Here is a 21,144-nt window from a genome sequence, read left to right as displayed (position 1 = left end):
GGGGCCGGCACCCCAGGGCCCCAGCTGACCCAGGCTGGAAACGCCGGGGGGCCAGCCTGGGCCGCGCCTCCTCCCCCCACACCCCCCTTACCTGCTTCAGGCTTCCCGCGAATCAAATATTCGCGGGAAGCAGGGGAGGGGGCGGAGACTTTGGGGAGGGGGCGGGGTTGGGCGGGGTGTGGGCGGGGCTGGGGGCGGGGCCGTGGGCCGTGGAGTGTCCTCCATTTGGAGGCACAAAATATGGTAACCCTAGCTTTACTTATATAACCTATGGCATACTTATCAAGCCTAAATACTTATTAATATTATACTTCTATAATCCTACAACTTAAATCTGTTTAGCATACATTGATTATATATAACATAGCATATGAGTTAATCATAACATTACACAGCACACAAATAAATGGATGGTAAAATAAACTAATTGGCTACAATGGGTGTCTAGAGATGGATTTTAAAATTTAAAGAAAAATAAAAGAAAAAGCTCTGTACTGATCTGGGAAATGTAGTGAATCCATCTATGTATATATGGACTCTTTTTAAGTTTTCAGTTCTAGTATGTCATTTCATATTTAAAAATAGAATATGCTAGTGCTGAAATCTATATTCAATTTAATCACATCTCCCTTATGTTCTAGGAGAAGTAACTAACTGCAGGCAGAGGACAAGCTGCTTCTCAAAAGAGATTATTCTAAGTTGCTATTCCCAAAATGTTTGTGGAGATGAAATTTTTGGGAAGCAATAATGTAAGAGGGATGTGGAAAAGAAAATTCACAATGATATCTCTAGGATTCAGATTGTGACCAAATCAGTTATCTTTTGGAGCCTACTAACATAGCGTATCGAGCAATATCAGGCTCTTTACAGAGATCTGGGGGGTAAATTTCATAGCAAACTTTGCCTAGGCCTGTGAAAGGTGCTTCAGACAAGGAGATCTGATATCCTCATTCCTGTGACTCCTTTAAAAATCTTCCTCTCAGGACTCGGTTAGCTGAGAAAACCGATCCCTTGATTGCTATATCAGGCACTTGGTCATAAGTGGCTGTATAATGCCTTATCTGACATCACATGACTCTAGAGGGGAAAGTAGATCCTACTTCAGCCAGGGGTGAAAGTAACTTATAGGACTTACCGGTACTGCCGGAGTCCTGAGGGGGCGTGGCCTCAACCGGAAGAGACTGGGCCTCTCAAGATTTAAAGGCCCTGGGGCACCAGCTGTGGCTGGGAACGCCAGGGCCTTTAAATCAACCCAGGGCTCCCAGCTGCAGAGGTGGCTGGGAGCCCCGGGGCTCAGGGGCAAATTAAACGGCCTGGGGCTTCGGCCGCCACAGAGCTCCGGGCCCTTTAAATCCCCACTGCAACTCCGGCAGTCGGAGCTGCGGGTGGGATTCAAAAGGCTCTGGGCTCTCCACAGAGGCAGGGAGCTCCGAGCCCTTTAAATCCCGGCCCCAGCCCTGGCACTGGAGCTGCGGGCGGGATTTAAAGGGCTCTGGGCTCCCTGCCTCTGTGGAGAGCCCAGAGCCCTTTGAATCTCCGCCGTGGAAGCCGGTGCGGTCCGGCACAGCGTACTGGCTCTTGCTGGTACGCCATACCATACCGTACTGGCTTACTTTCACCTCTGACTTCATCATAACATACTTCAGTCATATAAAATAGCTGACAGAAGCATTTTAAGTCTGTTGTTTTGGGTTGGTGAATGAATATTGTCTTTTTTTTTAAGTCTAGTGGTATTTCTTAAGCAATGTTTTCTATTTTCATACATTCTGTTTTTCTATCCTAGATCTTCCATTATATCAACTTAATTGATCTGGCAAGATGTGCTCAAGTTAGCCGATCCTGGATGTTGCTAACACAGGCTAGTTCAATATGGACTGATGTAAGTAAGACTACTTGCAACTATGACATAATAAGAGGTTTAATGTTTTACTTCAACTTTATTGAAAAAAAAGAGGATAAACCAAGCTAGTAGGTTACTTTTTTAAAAATTATAAGGACCTGGGGTGAAATCCTGATGCCACTGAAGTAAATGGCAAAATTCCTTTTAATTTCAAAGTACCCAGGATTTCACCTCTCTTCTCAATTATATAAATATAAATTAGGAGTAAATCCAGTGAATCAATTGTGTTACATCACTATAAAACTGGTGTAAGTGAAAGGAGAATCAGACACTATGTATATATTTACAACTTGAATTCATTGTAGATATAAAAATATCAGATCCTTATACTTCCTTACACAATTTGTATTCATTCAGTGAGTTTGTGTCTGAATTTCTTACATTCAGGACATGATCTATACATTTGTCATTTTAAAATCAGGAATAGTCAACTACTACTGACTATCGAAATATAATTAAGTATGATGTAAGGAAACTAAACACTGAAATCCAAAATAATCTAGAAACTGAAGGCTAAAATCCAAATAATAATAAAATATATCAAGTATTTTGCTCTTATAACTAAAAGAATGGTCAAGTTATGAACATGTTGTAGAATGTTTTGTTTATCGTTATTGAACATTAGATGAAAATTACAATTTAAAGTCTTGCTTGTCTGCCACTAGAACACTGACAGTAATAACAGAAACTCTGAAGATAGATTTTATTATTCTTCAGTAAAAACAACACTTACTCCATTCTGGAAACTGCAAAAGAGATTCGTAATAAACTCTAAAGTCACATGTACTCTGTCTCACAAAATTCTGAACCTTCTGGTTATTTCAGGAACATCAGGTTATTTATTTCAAAGGGTATTCCTGTCTGGAAAAAAATACATACGTGTGGATAATCTGTTTGTAATGTGTATATATCATTTTGTCTAATCTTATCAAACTATCAAAAAGTTAAGAAAGAAGCAGTCATCATTAGCATCTCTTCTTTGTGCAAAATAATAAATACTGTAGGAAGAAGAGAATGAATTTTAGTGAAACTATTTCTCAGTATTGGAAATATTAGGACGTCTCACAGATCCCTTCTGAACATAAGAGCAGTAAGCACTTCTGTAGTAATGGATTTCAGAGTAGCAGTCATGTTAGTCTGTATCTGCAAAAAGAACAGGAGTACTTGTGGCACCTTAGAGACTAACAAATTATTTGAGCATACGCTTTCGTGGGCTACAGCCCACTTCATCAGATGCATAGAATGGAACATACAGGCGAGCATTTAACATGCGCGAATTCAGCTTTGCGCGGTTGGGAAAAACAAAAACAAAAACAAAAAAAAAGGAGAAAAATAACAATTTAAATACTATACCTGTAGTGCGGGCGATTCCGCCCACTATTACACTCAATGTAATTTTGACTATATGCGATTTTCGTTTTATGCACTGACATAACCCCAGCATAAGATGAGACTCGCCTGTATAGTAAGAAGATATGTATACATACAGAGAACATGAAAAAGTATAAGTTGCCATACCAACTCTAAGAGGCTAATTAATTAAGATGAGCAATTATCAGCAGGAGGAAAAAAACTTTTGTAGTGATAATCAAGATGGCTCATTTCAGACAGTTGACAAGAAAGTGTGAGGATACTTAACATGGGGAAATAGTTTCAGTTTGTGTAATGACCCAGCCACGCCCAGTCTCTATTCAAGCCCAAGTTAATGGTATCTAGTTTGCAAATTAATTCTAGTTCAGCAGTTTCTAATTGGAGTCTGTTTTTGAAGCTTTTCTGTTGCAAAATTGCCACCTTTAAGTCTGTTACTGAGTGACCAGAGAGGTTGTAGTGTACTCCTACTGGTTTTTGAATGTTATGATTCCTGATGTCAGATTTGTGTCCATTTATTCTTTTGTGCAGAGACTGTCTGGTTTGGCCAATGTATATGGCAGAGGGACATCTATCAATGTGATATATGCCATCATGTGCCAGCAATGCCGCTTTGCCATGTACATGGTAGCTTTTATCTTTATAATGATGCACAGAAAAATTAAGTGACTTGAGCATGATCACTTAGGGTGAAATCCTACTCTTAATGAAGTCAGTGGCAAAACTTCGTTGACTTCAGTATAAGAACCACCAGGCCCTCCATGAGACTCCCAATCGTGTGCTCTAATCAGTAACCTACTCTTACCCTCCTTCTGAATTAAAATAATGGTGATTGCTCTTCATAATGATTGAAGTAGAGCACATATGGCATAAAATGTAAAATGGATAGATTTAGTACGGTGGATGTAACATAAGTTACCCTTTTAAAGGTGACCTATAAAGGAAAGATATGTTTGTGATCTTTCTTGTCTTTTTATGAAGAACAAGTTTAAAGAAGGCTTGAATATTCATTTTTTATCTTAAAAAAGGAGGGATTGTTAGATGGTTTTTGTTGTTAGAAATATCTGGACTTGACTTTCCCATGTTTCCTAGAAGACTCCTTAGTCAGACTGTTTGAAACTATTATCTCATTTTTTTTTGTTAACACATATTTAACTCAGAGTTTTAACTCTGCAGGGAGTGGGAGGGAAGGAAGATTAAAGATCCACCCATGCCTAGTTCTTTAGCTTAACTTGGGTCTAGGCAGAGGTGAAAGTAAGCTGGTACGGTCCGGTACAGCGTACTGGCAAGAGCCGGTACACCGCCAATTGCACTGGCAAGGGGCAGCTTCCCCAGGTCGGCGATTTAAAGAGCTTGGGGCTCCTGGCAGCAGCTGGAGCCCTGGCTCTTTAAATTTCTGCAGAGCCCCGCTGTCGGAGACCTGGGGCTCTGGCAGCGGGACTCTGACCGCAATTTAAAGGGCCAGGGGCTCCGCTGCGGTAGCGACACCCGGAGCCCTGGGCCCTTTAAATTATCGCCTGAGCCCTGCTGCTGGAGCCCTGGGGCTCCCGGCCGCTGCCGCACCTACTGCTCCTGCCGTGATTTAAAGGGCCCGGGGCTCCCAGCCGCTGCTACTGCCCCCGCTCTTCCAGTTGAGACCCCACCCCTTCCAGCTGAGTCCCCACCCCGTGCTCAGGACTCCGGCGTACCGGTAAGTCCTTTAAATTACTTTCACCCCTGAGTCCAGGTCTCTAATCATTCAGCAAAAGAGGGAAGACAAAACTTTATATTTCTGATATATCTAAGGTTAAAAATTAATCTTAAAAAAATCGTTTACAATAATTTAGGTCTTTAGACACCATAAAGGAAAAATCAAAAATGGGAAAAGCCAATAGTTAATTTTTTCTTTGTTGGTCACTTATATATGTGTCCTCCTTGTGGATTGGTCAGTATGCCAGCCTGGGCATAATAAAGTTTAGGCCTCAATCCTGCAAACACTTATGCGCATATTTAACTTCATGCATGTGAGTATTCTTAATAAACTGTACTAGACTGCTTGTATGTAAAGCTGAGAATGTGTTTCAACATTTGCATGGTCAAAGTATTAGATTGTACAGCAGATTTCTAACACTTAGTACTTTTAATAATTTTGTCTATTTTGTATGTATAACATCTTTGATATCTGATATCTGAATTGTTTAATTTGTTTAGATTGATTTTTCTTCAGTAAAGCACAAGATGCAGGACAAAACACTAATAAATATTCTGAAGAAATGGCGTCCTTATGTGGTACGTTTGAATCTTCGTGGTTGTTCTTCTCTTCACTGGCCAAGCTTTAAAAGTATTAGTAAGTATTTTAATATTTTTTAGTTCTGTCTCTTCATTTCCTTCTCGCTTGCATCTTTTTCTTTTATCAGATGCCTCACTCTATCACTAGTTTTTTTTCTGCTTTGCAGCATAGAGCTTCCCTACAACTCCAGCCATGACAAAGCATAATGAATATGGGATCAGTAGGCTCCTTTAAATTGCTTTTCTCCACTACTCTCAGTTTCTAGGCACTATAATAGCCTTTTAGCTTAGCAGTATTAGAGTTGTATAGAATAACTTTTATTATGTTGGAGATACTGGAGTATAGTTTGACAAATGAGGCTGGAATGCAAACTTGTGCTTAAATGTACATGCCAGAACCCAACTGCACTGAGGTAATTATAACAAAACTCAGATGTACACAATATTGTGATGATGTATTATCATTTAAAGTTGAAGTCACAATATTCAATGTCTGGGAAATCTTCATTTCCAGCATCGAAGGGTTAAAAATGGAGGCGGGAAACACACTAATGAAGACTTGTCCAGTTTTTTATGTTTAGGACACTGTAAGAAAAATTACAACCATGCATGCCTGCCAATAATGCAAAATAAAACAGTAACTTCCTTAGTGCCTGTTTAAATATTTCTCGCTATGGTGCTCTATGTTGCCACAGTGCAGGGCAACTGCACCTGCATTCCCCCTCATGGCCTACCAAGATACTTAAACTTAATTCAGTAAAGTCTTCCAAGGATAAGCAGGAAACTGCCATATATGTTATATATGGAAACCCACAAAAGACCATGAAAACAACGTTTTGAGGCTAAGGTGGGCTTCAGCAGAACAAAAACTAACTGAACGGATTTTAAAAAATTGAATCTGGCCATGTATAATATTCCTAACTGCAAAAGTGCAAAAATCATGAGTGATCCTCAAAAATCATGATGATAAAAATATAAAATTTTGTTTCTTGGTCTTTCTTTTGATTTTTGAATTCCCCCTACCCACCTATGTCTGTATGACACTTAGTTGCCATCTTTCAAATTTATAGTGAGTAAGGTAATTTTGGCCTCTGTTGCAGGAGCATCTACTGGGGGATCAAAATAAAATTGAGCACACAGTCCCCACCCAAACTGAGGAGCTTCAGTTAGGGAATTGGAAATTGAATGTGCTTTTGTCTATTGTGAAGAGCTAGAAATCAGGACTGTGTAGTGAATGAAGCTGTTGTCCATAGCACCTTGGTCTCTCTTGTTGAGGAATTTGGAAGGTGTGTAATCAATTAAGGAGGGGATTACAGAAAGAGAAAGGATGATCTTCTGTTTAAGGAAGTTGAATGCTGGCCTGGAAAATGGATTCTGTTTCTTCCTCTGCATCAGAGTTCCTGTGTGATGCTACGCAAGTTGCGGTAAACCAGTATTTTCAGTGATGGCCACTAATTGCATGTTCTTTTGATTTGCGGAAGTGCGGAGCACTCACAACTGCAATGGAAGTCAACTGGAGCAACTCTTTAAAGTGCTAGGTACTCTGAAAAATGAGGTCCTAGGTGACTTGAGTTGGACACCCAAAATTAGTGGACATTTTTGACAATTTGGGCTTTAATCAGCTCCACATCTGTAAAACAGGGATAAAAATGCAACCTATACTCACAGGGGTATTGTGAACATTAATAAATTTATGTTTCTGAAGTACTTGGATACTATGGTGACAGCACCATAGAAATGCCCAGAAGGAAATTATTAGTTCTGTATTCAGTGTAGGGTTTGGATGGCATATGGTCTAAGGTTACAGTGAGTACTGAATAAATATCCATGCACTGTGGAAAAATTAGTCTGTGATCTTGTAATTAAAGATTGTATCATGATTAAGAATGCAAGTTTGTCATGGAGGTCACAGATTCCGTGACTTTCCAGGACCTCCGTGACTTCTGCAGTGGCCAGTGCGGTTGGCCCAGGGGCTGCCTGAGCTGCTCAGGCAGCCCCTGTGCCAGCTGCACCGGCCACTGTTGGGGCAGGCTTGGGCCATCACGCCCACCTCCCTCAGCAGCAGCAGGAGTTTGGGTGTGGAAGGGAGCTCAGGGCGGGGGGGGGGGGTGGGGCACAGGAGGGGGTAAGGGCTCTAGGCGGCTCTTACCTCGGGGGCTCCCTGGAAACAGCAACATCCCCCTCCCTCAGCTCCGGAGGCACGGCCAGGCAGATCTGCGCACTGCCTTGGACTGCAGGCACCACCCCCGCAGCTCCCATTGGCTGCAGTACCCGGCCAATGGGAGCTGCGGAGCCAGTGCTTGAGGCAGAGGCAGCGCGCAGAGCTGCCTGGTCCCACCTCTGCCTAGGAGCTGAGGGAGGGGGTTGTCGCAGCTTCTGGGGACGTGTGGAGCCAGGTAGTGAGCCTGCCATCCCCGCCAACCTGCACCCCCTGCACCAACAGGGGTCCCAGCCTGTGTGCTGCCATCTGCCCCCCAGCACCAATGGAGGTCCCATGCCGCATGCCACTGCCCATCCCCCCCCAGCACCCACAGTGCCCCCCCCGGGCCATCCTCCATGCCCGAGTACCTGTGGCACCCCTGGGCCACCCCTTCCTCCCCCCAAGATTTATTCAGGGGTATATAGTACAAGTCATGGACAGGTCATGGGTCGTGAGTTTTTGTTTACTGCCCGTAACCTGTCCATGACTCTTACTAAAAATACCCGTGAATAAAACATACCCTTAATCATGATGGAAATGGACAGGCACCCTTAAGTTTTGCATTTCCTAACTTTTGAGTGCTTAACTTGGCAATCTTAATGTTCTTTTCACATCCTTTATTTATTTATTGATTGTATATCTGTATACAGTGCCTGGCACAAACAATGAGTAACCAATCGCTGACTGGGACATTACTGCAATATAAATTACTTGCCGATGATCATATGGTATCTTAGAGTCCATCAGTAACTGAAGTCAGGGTCACAGCTATTGTCCAGGTATTGTTGCTATGATTAAGGGACTGTGAAATGCTATAGAGCCCAAACCAACTTGGGAGGAACCTCTGAGCCTCTCAAACCTCTTGGGTCATTTTATATTTATAATTTTTATATCTGAGAGGAAATAAAGGATACTGTATAGCCTCAATAAAAAAAAGTGAATGAGGGTGCTGCTGAGATATAATAATGAAACTTAGTATTTACAGTGAAGATTACTTTGCCTTTAGAAGCTCATAGAGTATAAGTGTTTGGAGGTCCCCTGAAGCCTCTGGGAGTAGACTGATGTAAGTAACTCCTGAATTTAGTAGTCAGCACTTGCATTTTAAGTGATTTAGTTTTGTACAACAGTAGCTGAATCTTTCCTTTTACATCAATGTCCTTAAAAGAACAACAAAATCTTAAATAATATATCTTTTTCTTGTACATATAACAGCTCATGTTACAACCCATCAGTAATTAATCCAATCACTCTGCATTGCTAATCAAATCACTCTGTGTAAATCCAATGTTGTTTTGACATGTGGTTGCTCTCACGCATGCGAGGCTATTTCGAGTGAACTAATCACTAGCACTTTTGTCTGTAAAACTTTTGTCAACAAGGGGTCTGAAAAAAACCACCCTCCTGAGCGATGTAAGTTACACTGACAGAAGTGCCGGTGTGGACAGTGCTATGTTGGCAGGAGATGCTCTCCCGCTGACATAGCTACTGCTGCTCGTTGGGGGTGTTTTATTTATATCGATTGGAGAGCTCTCTCCAGTCACCATAGAGCAGCTACACGGGAGACCTTACAGTGGTGCATCTGCTGTGGTACAACTGTGCCACTGTAAAATGTCTAGTGTAGACATAGTCTAACTCGAGTGTACTAACTTAAGCTACTGTTGCAGTGAAGACAAGCCCTCAGAGAAGCACTTGTAGCATGACCCAGAGAGAAAGCTATAAGACAGAGAACTTTTTGGATAGAGTAGTGGCTGGAAAAAGAATAAGAATATTGAGCAAGGAAACTGTACTGTGTTGTTTGATTCCAGCCATGTTCAAGGAAACAGGACTCTATCTAGATTCTTTGTAAATAAACAGGATTGTGTCAACAAAATACTTGACTGTTTCATTAACTTCTCCTCTTAGTGGAAAAAACCCACAAGACTCTGACTAATGGCTAACTGCTTGGGTGAAAGGGGGCAACAATTGTAATTGCCTGATATTTAATAATATATCTTATTTTGTATATCAGGTATGATCTCTATTTACAATGAATAATACAATTTGAGTGAACATTTTCAGTAAATTGTCTCCAGCCTGTTCATGCTGGGACTCTAGATCCTGTCTCTTCATCCATATTTGTGGAAGGCCTCATTAGTAGCTTAATATTGTGGTTCCATTGTACTGGGGGCAGGATGTGAGGAGCTTGTAAGTAGGAGCCACACCCATTCATGTCACTGAATTTAGTTCTGTGGAGGCTGCTGTGCAATGCAATTTGGGGGACAAGCATGGATTGCGGTTTAGCTATTGGGAATGTCCTTATGCAGCCTCACTGGCCATTTCCCCTGCAGAGCAAGTAAAAGGAGCTAGTGCAGTCATTGGTACTATATAGAAGTTTAGTTTTTAAATAGTTTCAAAGCTTTAGTTCGCAAACTTGACACAATCTCCTGCAATAGTAGGTATAATGAAGCTAGGGATTCCACTAGAGTTTTGATACTTGGGAACTAGTCTCCCCTTAAAAACTAGATGATAACTCGAAGGTTGGTTTCTGTTTATGAGCCCAAAGTACAATTATTATCAAGTTAATACTTATAAGCCTCAAGTAATTATGCTACAGTATTTGATGTATGTATATAACTAATGCTGCAGTATCTTATATGCAGTGCTGGGGAAGAGCCCGTGGTCATGGTACATGTAGGTAACAGTGACATAGGGGTTGGAGGCCAAATTTAGGCTGTTAAGTAAGAGATTAAAATCCAGATCCTCCATGGTAGCATCCTATGAAATGTTTCCAGTTCCACAAGCAGGGTCAGTCAGGCAGGCAGAACTGTGGGGTCTCAATGCGTGGATGAGACAATGGTATTGGGAGGAGGAATTTAGGCTTATTAGGAATTGGGGAATCTTTTGGGAAAGGAAGGGCCTATACAGGAAGGACGGGCTCCACCTAAACCAAAATGAAATCAGATTGCTGGCATGTAAAATTTAAAAGGTTGTGGAAAAGTTTTTAAACTAAGGGCTGGGGGAAAGCCAACAGATGTGGAAGTGCATGCAGTTTGGGTAGAAACATCCCATAGGAATGAATTTGCTAAAGGGGGAACTCTATATATTAGTAAAGAAGATAGAATAGAAGTTAATAATGTACAGGTAGGAACTGAAGAGAAACAGCTGAACAAAAAACAGTCCCATTCAGTTACATCACAACGAAATACTGACTCATTTTATAAGTGTTTGCATACAAGTGCTATAAGTCTAAACACTAAGATGGGTGAACTTGAGTGCCTGATATTAAATGAGGATATTGATATAATAGATATCACTGAAACTTGGTGGAATGATGATAATCAATGGACATAGTAATACAAAATATATAGGAATGACAGAGTGGGTTGCGTTCATGGGTGTGTGGCATTTTAAAGAAAGTATATAGTCAAATACAGTAAAAATCTTAAATTAATCAAATTGTAACATAGAATCTCTGTGGATAGAATTTCCATGCTTGAATAATAAGAATATAGTAGTAGGAATATATTACTGACCACCTGACCAGGATGGCGATGGTTATTGTGAAATGCTCGGGGAGATTAAAGAGGCTAACAAACAAAAAACCCAATATCAATATGGAATTTGAGCCAGCCCCATATTGACTGGGTTGATATTACCTTAGGAAGGGATGCAGAGTTAAAATTTCTAAATACCATTAAAGACTGCTTCTTGGAGCAGCTAGTCCTGGAACCCACAAGGGGAGGGGCAGTTGTTGATTTAGTTCTAAGTGGATCACAGGATGTGGTCCAAGAGGGGAATATAACTGAACTGCTCAGTAATAGTGACCATAATGTAATTAAATTTAACATCCTATAGGGGGGAAAATACCAAAGAAACCCTCTATTGTAGCATTTAACTTCAAAAAGGAGAACAAAATTGAGGAAGCTAGTTAGGCAGAAATTAAAAGGAACAGTCACAAGAGTGAAATGCCTGCAAGCAGCATGGAAACTATTTAAAAACACCATAATAGAGGCTCAAACTAAATGTATACCCCAAATAAAAAAAGAGGACTAAAAAAGTGCCATTATGTCTAAACAACAGAGTAAAAGAGACAGAGGTAAAAAGGCATTCTTTAAAAATTGGAAGTCAAATCCTAGTGAGGAAAACAGAAAGAAGCATAAACTCTGGCTAGTCAAGTGTAAAAGTATAATTAGGCATGCCAAAAAAGAATTTGAAGAGCAAATAGCAAAAGGCACAAAAACTAACAGCAATTTTTTAAAAATACATCAGAAGCAGGAAGACTGCCAAGCAATCAGTGGTTCCACTGAGTGATCAAGGTGCTAAAGGAGCACTCAAGGAAGAAAAATCTGTTGCAGAAAAGCTAAGTAAATTCTACAGGGGATGTGAGGGAGATTCGTACATCTGAGCCATTCTTTTTAGGTGACAGATCTAAGGAACTGTCCCAGATTGAGGTGTCAGTAGAGGATGTTTTGGAACAAATTGAAAAACAAAACAGTAATAAGATCCCAGAACCAGATGGTATTTACCCAAGAGTTCTGAAGGAACTCGGATATGAAATTGCACAACTAACTGTGGTATGTAAACTGTTACTTAAATCATCTTCTGTATCAGATGATTGGTGAATAACTAATGTGATGCTGATTTTTTTAAAAAAGTTCCAGAGGCAGTCCTGGCAGTTACAGGCCAGTAAGCCTAACTTCAATACAAAGCAAATTGGTTGACACTGTAGTAAAGAATAGAATTATCGGATACATAGGATGAACACGATAGGTTGGAGAGTCAACATGGCTTTTGTAGAGGGAAACCATGCCTCACCAATAGATTAGAATTCTTCAAGTGTGTTAACAAACATGTGGTCAAGGGTGATCCAGTTGAAATAGTGTACTTGGACTTTCAGAAAGCCTTTGACAAGGTCTTATACCAAAGGCTCTTAAGCAAAGTAAGGAGTCATGGCACAAGAGGGAAGGTTCTCACATGGATTAGTAACTGGTTAAAAGATAGAAAACAAAAGGTAGGAATAAATTGTCAGTTTTCACAATGGAGAAAAGTAAATAGTAGGGTTCCCCAAAGATATGTACTGGGACCTGTGCAGTTTTACTTATTTATAAATAATCTGGAAAAAGAGGTGAACAATGAGGTGGCAAAATTTGCAGATGATACAAAATTATCATAGAATCATAGAATATCACGGTTGGAAGGGACCTCAGGAGGTCATCTAGTCCAACCCCTTGCTCAAAGCAGGACCAATCCCCAACTAAATCATCCCAGCCAGGGCTTCGTCAAGCCTGCCCTTAAAAACTTCTAAGGAAGGAGATTCCACCACCTCCCTAGATAACCATACATAAATACAGGTTTCAGAGTAACAGCCGTGTTAACTACATAAATAGTTAAGTCCAAAGCTGATTGCTAAGAGATACAGAGGGATCTCACACAACTGGGTGATTAGGCAACAAAATGGCAGATGAAATTCATTGTTGGTAAGTGCAAAGAATTGCACATTGGAAAACTTAATCCCAACTGTACATAAAAAATGATGGAGTTTTAATTTAGCTATTACCACTTGAGAAAGATCTTGGATTCATCATGGACAGTTCTCTGAAAACATCTGCTCAGTGTACAGCAGCAGTCAAAAAAGCTAACAATGTTAGGAACCATTTGGAAAGGGATAGATAATAAGACAGAAAATATCATAATACCACCATATAAATCCATATAGTATGCCCATACCTTGAATACTGCATGCAGTTCTAGTCTATACCATATATTATAATTGGAAAAGGGCATCAAAATGCAGAGAAGGGCATCAAAATGATTAGGGATATGGAACAGCTTTCATACAAGGAGAGATTAACAATACTGGGACTGTTCAGTTTAGAAAAGATATGACTAAGGCTGCGCTGCCCTGAAGATAAGGACAGCCCCACAGACTCTGGCCCCTAGGCTGTGCTGCCATGAAGATAAGGGCAGCCCCACAGATTCGGGCCACTATAGACTCTGGTTGCTAGACCTCATGGGCCCGAAGACGAGGAGCCACTGTCACCGAAAAGGGGTGATCCTCACTTTCCTCCTCCTGATGGCCTGATACCCCATGACATCCTCTGAAAGGGAATGTCAGAATAATAGGTGATCATGTAATTAAAAAACACACAAGGGGGCTGAATTAAGGTTGTATGGGCAACCTGAATTCTGGCATTTCCTAACTTTTGTGTGTAATTTTTAGGTTTTTAAAAAAAGCAAACTGAAAAAAACAAATTCCTGTATGTGACATCATATTGACACCTACATGAGTCAACTGCAGGGTTGGAACCTTTAGATCAGGTGTAGTCAATTATTTTTGGTCAAGGTCCAAATTTCTTGGTCAAGGTATAGTCAAGGTCCAGACTGTAGAGTAACATTTTTCACATCTCAGTAACAATAATGATAATAATTAGAGCTGTCAAGCAATTAAAAAAATTAATCGCGATTAATCGCACTGTTAAACAATGATCGAATACCATTCATTTAAATATTTTTGGATGTTTTCTACATTTTCAAATATATTGATTTCAGTTACAACACAGAATACAAAGTGCAGTGCTCACTTTATATTTATTTTTGATTACAAGTATTTTCATTGTAAAAGAGCAAAAGAAATAGTATTTTTCAATGCTCCTAATACAAGTACTGCAGTGCAATCTCTTTATCATGCAAATTGAACTTTGAATTTGTACAATTATGTACAAAAGAACCTGTATTCAAAAATAAAACAATGTAAAATTGTAGAGCCTGCAAGTTCTCCCAGTCCTACTTCTTGTTCTGCCAATTGCTCAGACAAACCAGTTTGTTTACATTTGCAGGAGATAATATTGTCGGATTCTTGTTTACAATGTCACCTGAAAGTGAGAACAGGCATTTTCATGGCATTGTTGTAGGCAGCTTCACAAGATATTTATGTGCCAGATGCGCTAAAGATTCATATGTCCCTTCATGCTTCAATCACCATTCCAGGGGACATGCGTCCATGCTGATGACAGGTTATGCTTGATAACAATCCAAAGCAGTGCAGACCGACGCATGTTCATTTTCATTATCTGAGTCAGATGCCACCAGCAGAAGGTTGATTTTCTTTTTTGGTGGTTCGGGTTCTGTAGTTTCTGCATCGGAGTGTTGCTCTTTTAAGACTTCTGAAAGCATGCTCCACAACTCATCCCTCTCAAATTTTGGAAGGCATTTCAAATTCTTAAACCTTGGGTCAAGTGCTGTAGCTATCTTTAGAAATCTCATATTGGTACCTTCTTTATGTTTTGTGAAATCTGTAGTGAAAGTGTTCTTAAAATGAACAGCATGCTGTGGGTCATCATCCAAGTCTGCTGTAACATGAAATATATGGCAGAATGTGGCTAAAACAGAGCAGGGGACATACAATTCTCTCCCAAGGAGTTCAATCACAAATATAATTAACACATTTTTTTTTAACAAGCTTCATCAGCATGGAAGCATGTCCTCTGGAATGGTGGCCGAAACATGAAGGAGCATACGAATGTTTAGCATATCTGGCATGTAAATACCTTCCAGTGCCAGCTACAAAAGTGCCATGCAAATGCCTGTTCTCACTCTCTGGTGACATTGTAAATAAGAAGAGGGCAGCATTATCTCCTGTAAATGTAAACAAACTTGTTTGTCTTAGCGATTGGCTGAACAAGAAGTAGGACTGAGTGGACTTGTAGGGTTTAAAGTTTTACATTGTTTTGTTTTTGAGTACAGTTATGTAACAAAAAAAAATCTACATTTGTAAGTTGCACTTTCACAACAAGGAGATTGCATTACAGTACTTGTATGAGGTGAATTGAAAAATACTACTTCTTTTGTTTATCATTTTTACAGTGCAAATACTTGTAACCAAAAATGATATACACTTTGATTTCAATTACAACACTGACTACAATATATATGAAAATGTAGAAAAATTCCAAAATATTTAATACATTTCAGTTGGTATTCCATTGTTTAACAGTGCATTAAAACTGTGCCAACTTTCAAATCTCTGCTCTAAAGTATGAGGGTGCTAGAGCTTCTTAAAGACGAGGTTGCCAGAATTGTTTAATATAGGCAAACCATGTTTTCCCCTGGCTTTGTTCTTGGAATCAGCTGAACCATTTTGACTTAAATTTAAAAAATAAATAAATAATATGACTGAAACAGACACCTGGCATGGAAAATTTCAGCCTAAATGGTTAGTCTGTCAAAGTTATAAGCAAGTGAAAACAGGGTCTGATAATGGGAAGTGTGGGGAACCTTCATAATAAACAATGCCAATTGCCTCACCTATAGTTAATCATAGCACAGTAGTAACTTCTATATTTTGTGGGTCTTTATCTGTGCATAGCTTTTAATATAAATTTCTCTAATTTTGGTACAGTTTTAAAATATGTGGTCACAGCAGAGGTACACCTTGAATGTGGGGGCAGAGGGATAAGAGTGCCCTGTCCTGGGCACCATGGCAGCTGCTCTAGTCCTTCTGAGTCCCGCTCTCACCTCTTCCCCTCCACTTGCACACAGTTACTGCTTCCCCTTTGGCGGAGATGAGCCCCAGCCCTGCCTACTGCTGGGTCGAGGAGCAGGAGCTAGCCAGAACCTGATTGTTTGGGAGCTGAGCCAATCAGCTAATGGGGAGGCAGTAACTGGAGCTGGATGGTGTGGTTGAAATTGGAGGGGAAATGGAGCTGAGCATGGGTGGAAACATAGATTGGCTCCTGCAATATTTCCATTTTGGGTAACATCCACTGTTGTCCCTGGTACTGGGGCACTGTTTGCTTGTGGTATTAAAAAGCTGTATTCCAAATCCAGTTTTACAGGCAAATAAGCAACCTTATATCTCTGTTAAGCATTAGATCATTTATTACAGTTCTTCCCTGATTAGTGATAATGAGAGCCCTTTTTGAATAGTGTACTTATGAAAAATATTTACTGCTACCCCTACCCGTAAGGTTGTATGTCATCCGAAGTAGTGGGTTGTAGCCCATGAAAGCTTATGCTCAAATAAATTTGTTAGTCTCCAAGGTGCTACAAGTACTCCTGTTCTTTTTGCGGATACAGACTAACACGGCTGCTACTCTGAAATATGTCTTTAATTGTTTTTCCTCACCTCCTCTGTAAAAAGACTATTTTCCATTAATGTATATATTGATTACCTAGAACTAGATCAATGCAACTTGTAAGTTAAAATGCACTTTTGCTTATCTTAAACGTGCACATCAAACCCACTAAATTTTATTCTATATGACTGGATATTATATCTACAAACTATATATCTTTCTATAACTGCTGAAATTCTGTATCTTCAGCAGGCTCAAAATCAAAGATTATAACAATTTTTAACTGTTCACTCTCATTTGTTAAAAGTGATTCACGGTAGTACTGTCTGTGTGATTGTCTGCAAAGAATCTAAAAGAAGTGTATATTTGAAACAGCTTGTTCTAATTATTATGGATATTCAGTGATCCACTTTAAGAGTGAAAGACATTTCAATCAGTATTTTTTGCTATTCAAATTAGTAGCAACAATTTATTCTGTTACAAATCCACTGATATTGGGCATGCAGCCTGCCTATGCATGTCTTTTGAACTGTTATGGAAGCTTGATTGAAGCAGAGAATAAGATACGATGCTTTTAAAATTGCTGCAGGCCTATTTTCCATCCTGCTGTTTTCAGATTGCTGAAGATTGTATCAAAGTGCCACTCGTCAGAGGTTTTTGTTGCTAACAAACTGAATTGAATTGTCTGTTCAAGTATAGCCTGAAGCAGTGGTTTTCAAACTTTTTTTCTGGTGACCCAGTTGAAGAAAATTGTTGATGCCCGCAACCCAACAGAACTGGGGCAGAGGGGTTTGGGGTGTGGGAGGGGCTCAGAGCTGGGGCAGAGGGTTGGGATGTGGGGGGAGGGCTGCAGGTGGGGCTGGGGATGAGGGGTGTGGGGTGCAGGAGGGGACTCTGGGTTTGGGGGGGGCTCAGGGCTGGGGCAGGGGGTTGGGATGCAGGAGGGGGTCAGGGCTCTGGGCTGGGGGTGCAGGCTCTTGGGTAGGGCTGGGGATGAGAGGTTTGGGGTACAGGAAGGGGCTCCAGGTTTGGGGGTGCTCAGGGCTGGGGCAGGGGATTGGGACATGGGGTTGGGGTGCAGGCTTACCTCGGGTGGCTCCTAGTCAGCGGCGCAGCAGGGGTGCTGAGGCAGGCTTCCTGCCTGTCTTGGCACTGTGGACCGTGCTAAGCCCTGGAAGCACCCAGCAGCAGGTCTGGCTCCTAGGCAGAGGCACTCAAGGGGCTCCTCGTGGCTCTCGCCTGCAGGCACCACCACCCAAGCTCCCATTGGCCGGTTCCTAGCCAATGGGAGTGTGGAGTCGGTGCTCAGGGCAGGGGCAGTACACGGAGCCTTGTGGCCCCGCCACTTAGGAGCCGGACCTGCTGCTGGCTGCTTTCGGGGCGCAGCGCAGTATCAGAACCGGTAGGGACTAGCCAGTGTTAGCCGGGTAGCACCGCCAACGGGACTTTTAACAGCCCGGTTGGTGGTGCTGATCAGAGCCACCGTGACCCAGTGCCTTACATTCCGCGACCCAGTACTGGGTTGTGATCTGCAGTTTGAAAACCACTGGCCTAAAGATATCATGAGCTTTCCACTCTAACTGCCATGAACCACAGTTCTGATCTTATTCTAGATGAATCCAAGATTACATAGATTTTTGGCAATTTTTTTTTATTGTTAATGATAGAACAGCACTGACCTTGGCTGTTTTTTAGGGCTGGTTGGCTGGCTAAACAAGTTTTGTATTTGCTATCCTGAATGAATCAGTTGCAAAATGTTGGGGTTATAATTGCTTTTATGCATTCATGTATTACTACTTTGGTGGGTAAGGTATGTGCATGATATGTATATTGTAGCAGTTTGTTTTGTTTCTGCAGTTATAATATTCTTCCAAACTGACAAACTCAAACTGGCTTTGTGCCAAAAGGAAAATAATCATATTGGAGGGATAAAATACAACTCTCTGTTTGTGGTATTACTCCACCCACCCAGTGATCTGTAACAGGGGAGAGATCCTGGGGAACTATTTTACCTCCAAATGTGCCTGGGAGTTGCATTTAGAGCTTGCTGCTATTAGTATTCACAGCACAGGAATTGAAGATTTGGCAAGGAATGCTCTGCTGATTCCCGAGGTCAATGCATTTTAGAAGGCGTCCACATTTTGTGATAGTTTTGTTTCTAATAATAATTACAGTTTTTAGGGACCCCCAAACACTACGCTCATTAAGAGAAAGAGAAAAACTCCCAGATACAGCTGTTTATTGGAGTTGGAGGAGAAAGGAATGTAATAAAGACAGAGAGAGAGGTTATAGGGAGAAAAGAGAGTAAGGGGGCTGTAGGAGTTAGGAGGGTTAGCCCAAGATTTTCTAACATCATTTAGATTCAGAAATACCCTTGGGGGCATTTGTAATTAAATGGTACAGAAGAAGAAATTTCAAGATGCAAGTGTGGTTTGTGGTTGTGGTGTTTCAATGGAGGAGATGTTCTGATTTATAGCAAATGGCAGATCAGCTCTTTTAATAAATAAACCACTCGCCTATAATTCTACAGTTTTTCTTTTTTCCCTGATCTGCTATTTCTCCTCTTTCATTTTTGTGTATCCCTTTCTCTTTTCTATACATTTCTTTCTCTCGATTTTTAATTTGGCTGTCCTCTTCTGTTGTTTGGTTCCATACTGTTGTGATCCTTTTTGCTCCAGCCCCATTTCTGTTTTTACTATTGCAACTAACCTTTTTTTCCCACCACCTCCCCTTTTGGAGTCACTACAAACATTAACATACATCAAACTCTGACGTGTTCCAGGTAGATTGTCAGTTTTCCCAGAGTTCTAGAAGCTTGTGAGTTCACAATAACCACTTGCACACATGTCTATTATATACAAGTTTTTTAGTGCCATTGGCCTAAGGGAAATAATGCAGTAATCCTAGGTATGAAGGATTACAGCTGATTGCAGTTAGTTATACGTGCTGTAATTACTAGTTTAAACCCCTTGAAGCAGTCCAAGAAAAGGTGCACAGTTAATGCTGCTCTTAGAAACTCTTCAGGCCTGGGGTGCACCTTCCAGTCCATCCCTCTTTTGAGGGCAAAGTCTTTTTCTCCCCCCTTCAGTATCAAAGATTTGGATAGACTCCACGTCAAGTTTCCTTTCTTTCTTTTGGTACTGTTTCAGGAGTCTTTTTTGGTTATCTGCTTCAATGTAGTGGTGTCCGTGCTCGAAGGCTTCTCCTGCAGGGCAATTGTCAAACCATAATCCCCCTGAGCCTCCAATTTGAGATATCCTCTTTTTACTAGGCTCTACTCCCTGTGTTAAATGATAGGTGGTGTATTCAGCTTTGTCTCTTTAAGAAGTTCTTACTCTTGATTGTCTTCTATGATAGTTTCCGGTCTCTGGAACTCTTCTGTAGCTGCAGCATACTCTGATGCCACTATTTCTTTGAAGACAATGAAGGGCTGGTCTACCTAACCGTTAATGCCTCTTAATCAGTTGTTTTCCATGTATCACTGCTACTCCCAAGGGCCTTGGCCCTAGTGGGATTACTTGAGTGACAGTTTGATGATTCAGTATCACTGTAACCTTTAGATTTGTCACCTGCAGCAACTCAGCCACTTCTCAGACTTTAACCTCACACTCAGCTCCTGGAGTTGCTAACTCTTAGTGGTTACAGACCTTCCACACAGCCTCACACCTATGCTTTGCACCTGGCTGGTAAGTTGTCTCTTCTGGACCTGATCCTGGCTTTCCCCTGGCTGGTCTTTTTAAAACACTGCCTCTCTAGGTGCAGTGCTGGCTTTTTGTCCCTAACAGTTGAGACAGCGTGGTTTATAAACTCACTTTTTCCTCTTCAGCTTTTCTTCACTAGCTCTACTGCCAAAAACAGCTGTTCTCTTATGGGTCCATTATCTGTCCTTTTCATCCCTTCTCAGTAGTTCTCCTGTTCTTAGTTGTCCTCTTCCCTATCATCCTGAGGATCTCTATGCTGGTAAAAGCCCCAAGATTTGGAGAAGAGGGGGTAGTTCAGTTGATGCTAGCTACTGTCTGCAAGAGATTTTTTCTTCCTGGAGCTTTTAAATGTTCCAGGAGGTACCACCTGATAAAATAAATTTTGTTGGCCAAGTGGAAAGGTCTTCCAACCTCCCAAGCTAACCTTTAATGTTTAAGATAATTCTGGGGCTAGGTACAGTGATGAGTAATGCAACAGTAGGTTAGCTACACAACTCTTCAGAGGGTATGCAAAGCTGTCTAAGTTCTTCAGTTTGGCAACATAGCAGCTGTAAGTGATTTACTTATTACAAGAATAAGGGGTGTGAAAGAATGCCTCAGATCACAGCACATTTTCTGCTAAAGGATTCTTTGGCAGTCCCTCACACTCTTACC

General features: G+C 41.1%; 1 protein-coding gene across 1 annotated transcript in view; it reads left to right on the top strand.

Annotated features, from left to right (window-relative positions):
- The window catches only part of FBXL13 (F-box and leucine rich repeat protein 13), a 177,193-nt gene that overhangs the window by 59,566 nt on the left and 96,483 nt on the right, over positions 1 to 21,144 (top strand). The window contains exons 7-8 of the mRNA XM_034769768.1: positions 1,784 to 1,879; positions 5,459 to 5,594. Of these exons, the coding sequence (XP_034625659.1) occupies positions 1,784 to 1,879; positions 5,459 to 5,594 (232 nt within the window). The remainder of the gene's footprint in view (positions 1 to 1,783; positions 1,880 to 5,458; positions 5,595 to 21,144) is intronic.

This window comes from Trachemys scripta, chromosome 1 (assembly GCF_013100865.1).
Source record: "Trachemys scripta elegans isolate TJP31775 chromosome 1, CAS_Tse_1.0, whole genome shotgun sequence".
In the NCBI taxonomy this organism is placed as follows: Eukaryota; Metazoa; Chordata; order Testudines; family Emydidae; genus Trachemys; species Trachemys scripta.
This window is presented reverse-complemented; position numbering and strand designations above follow the sequence as displayed.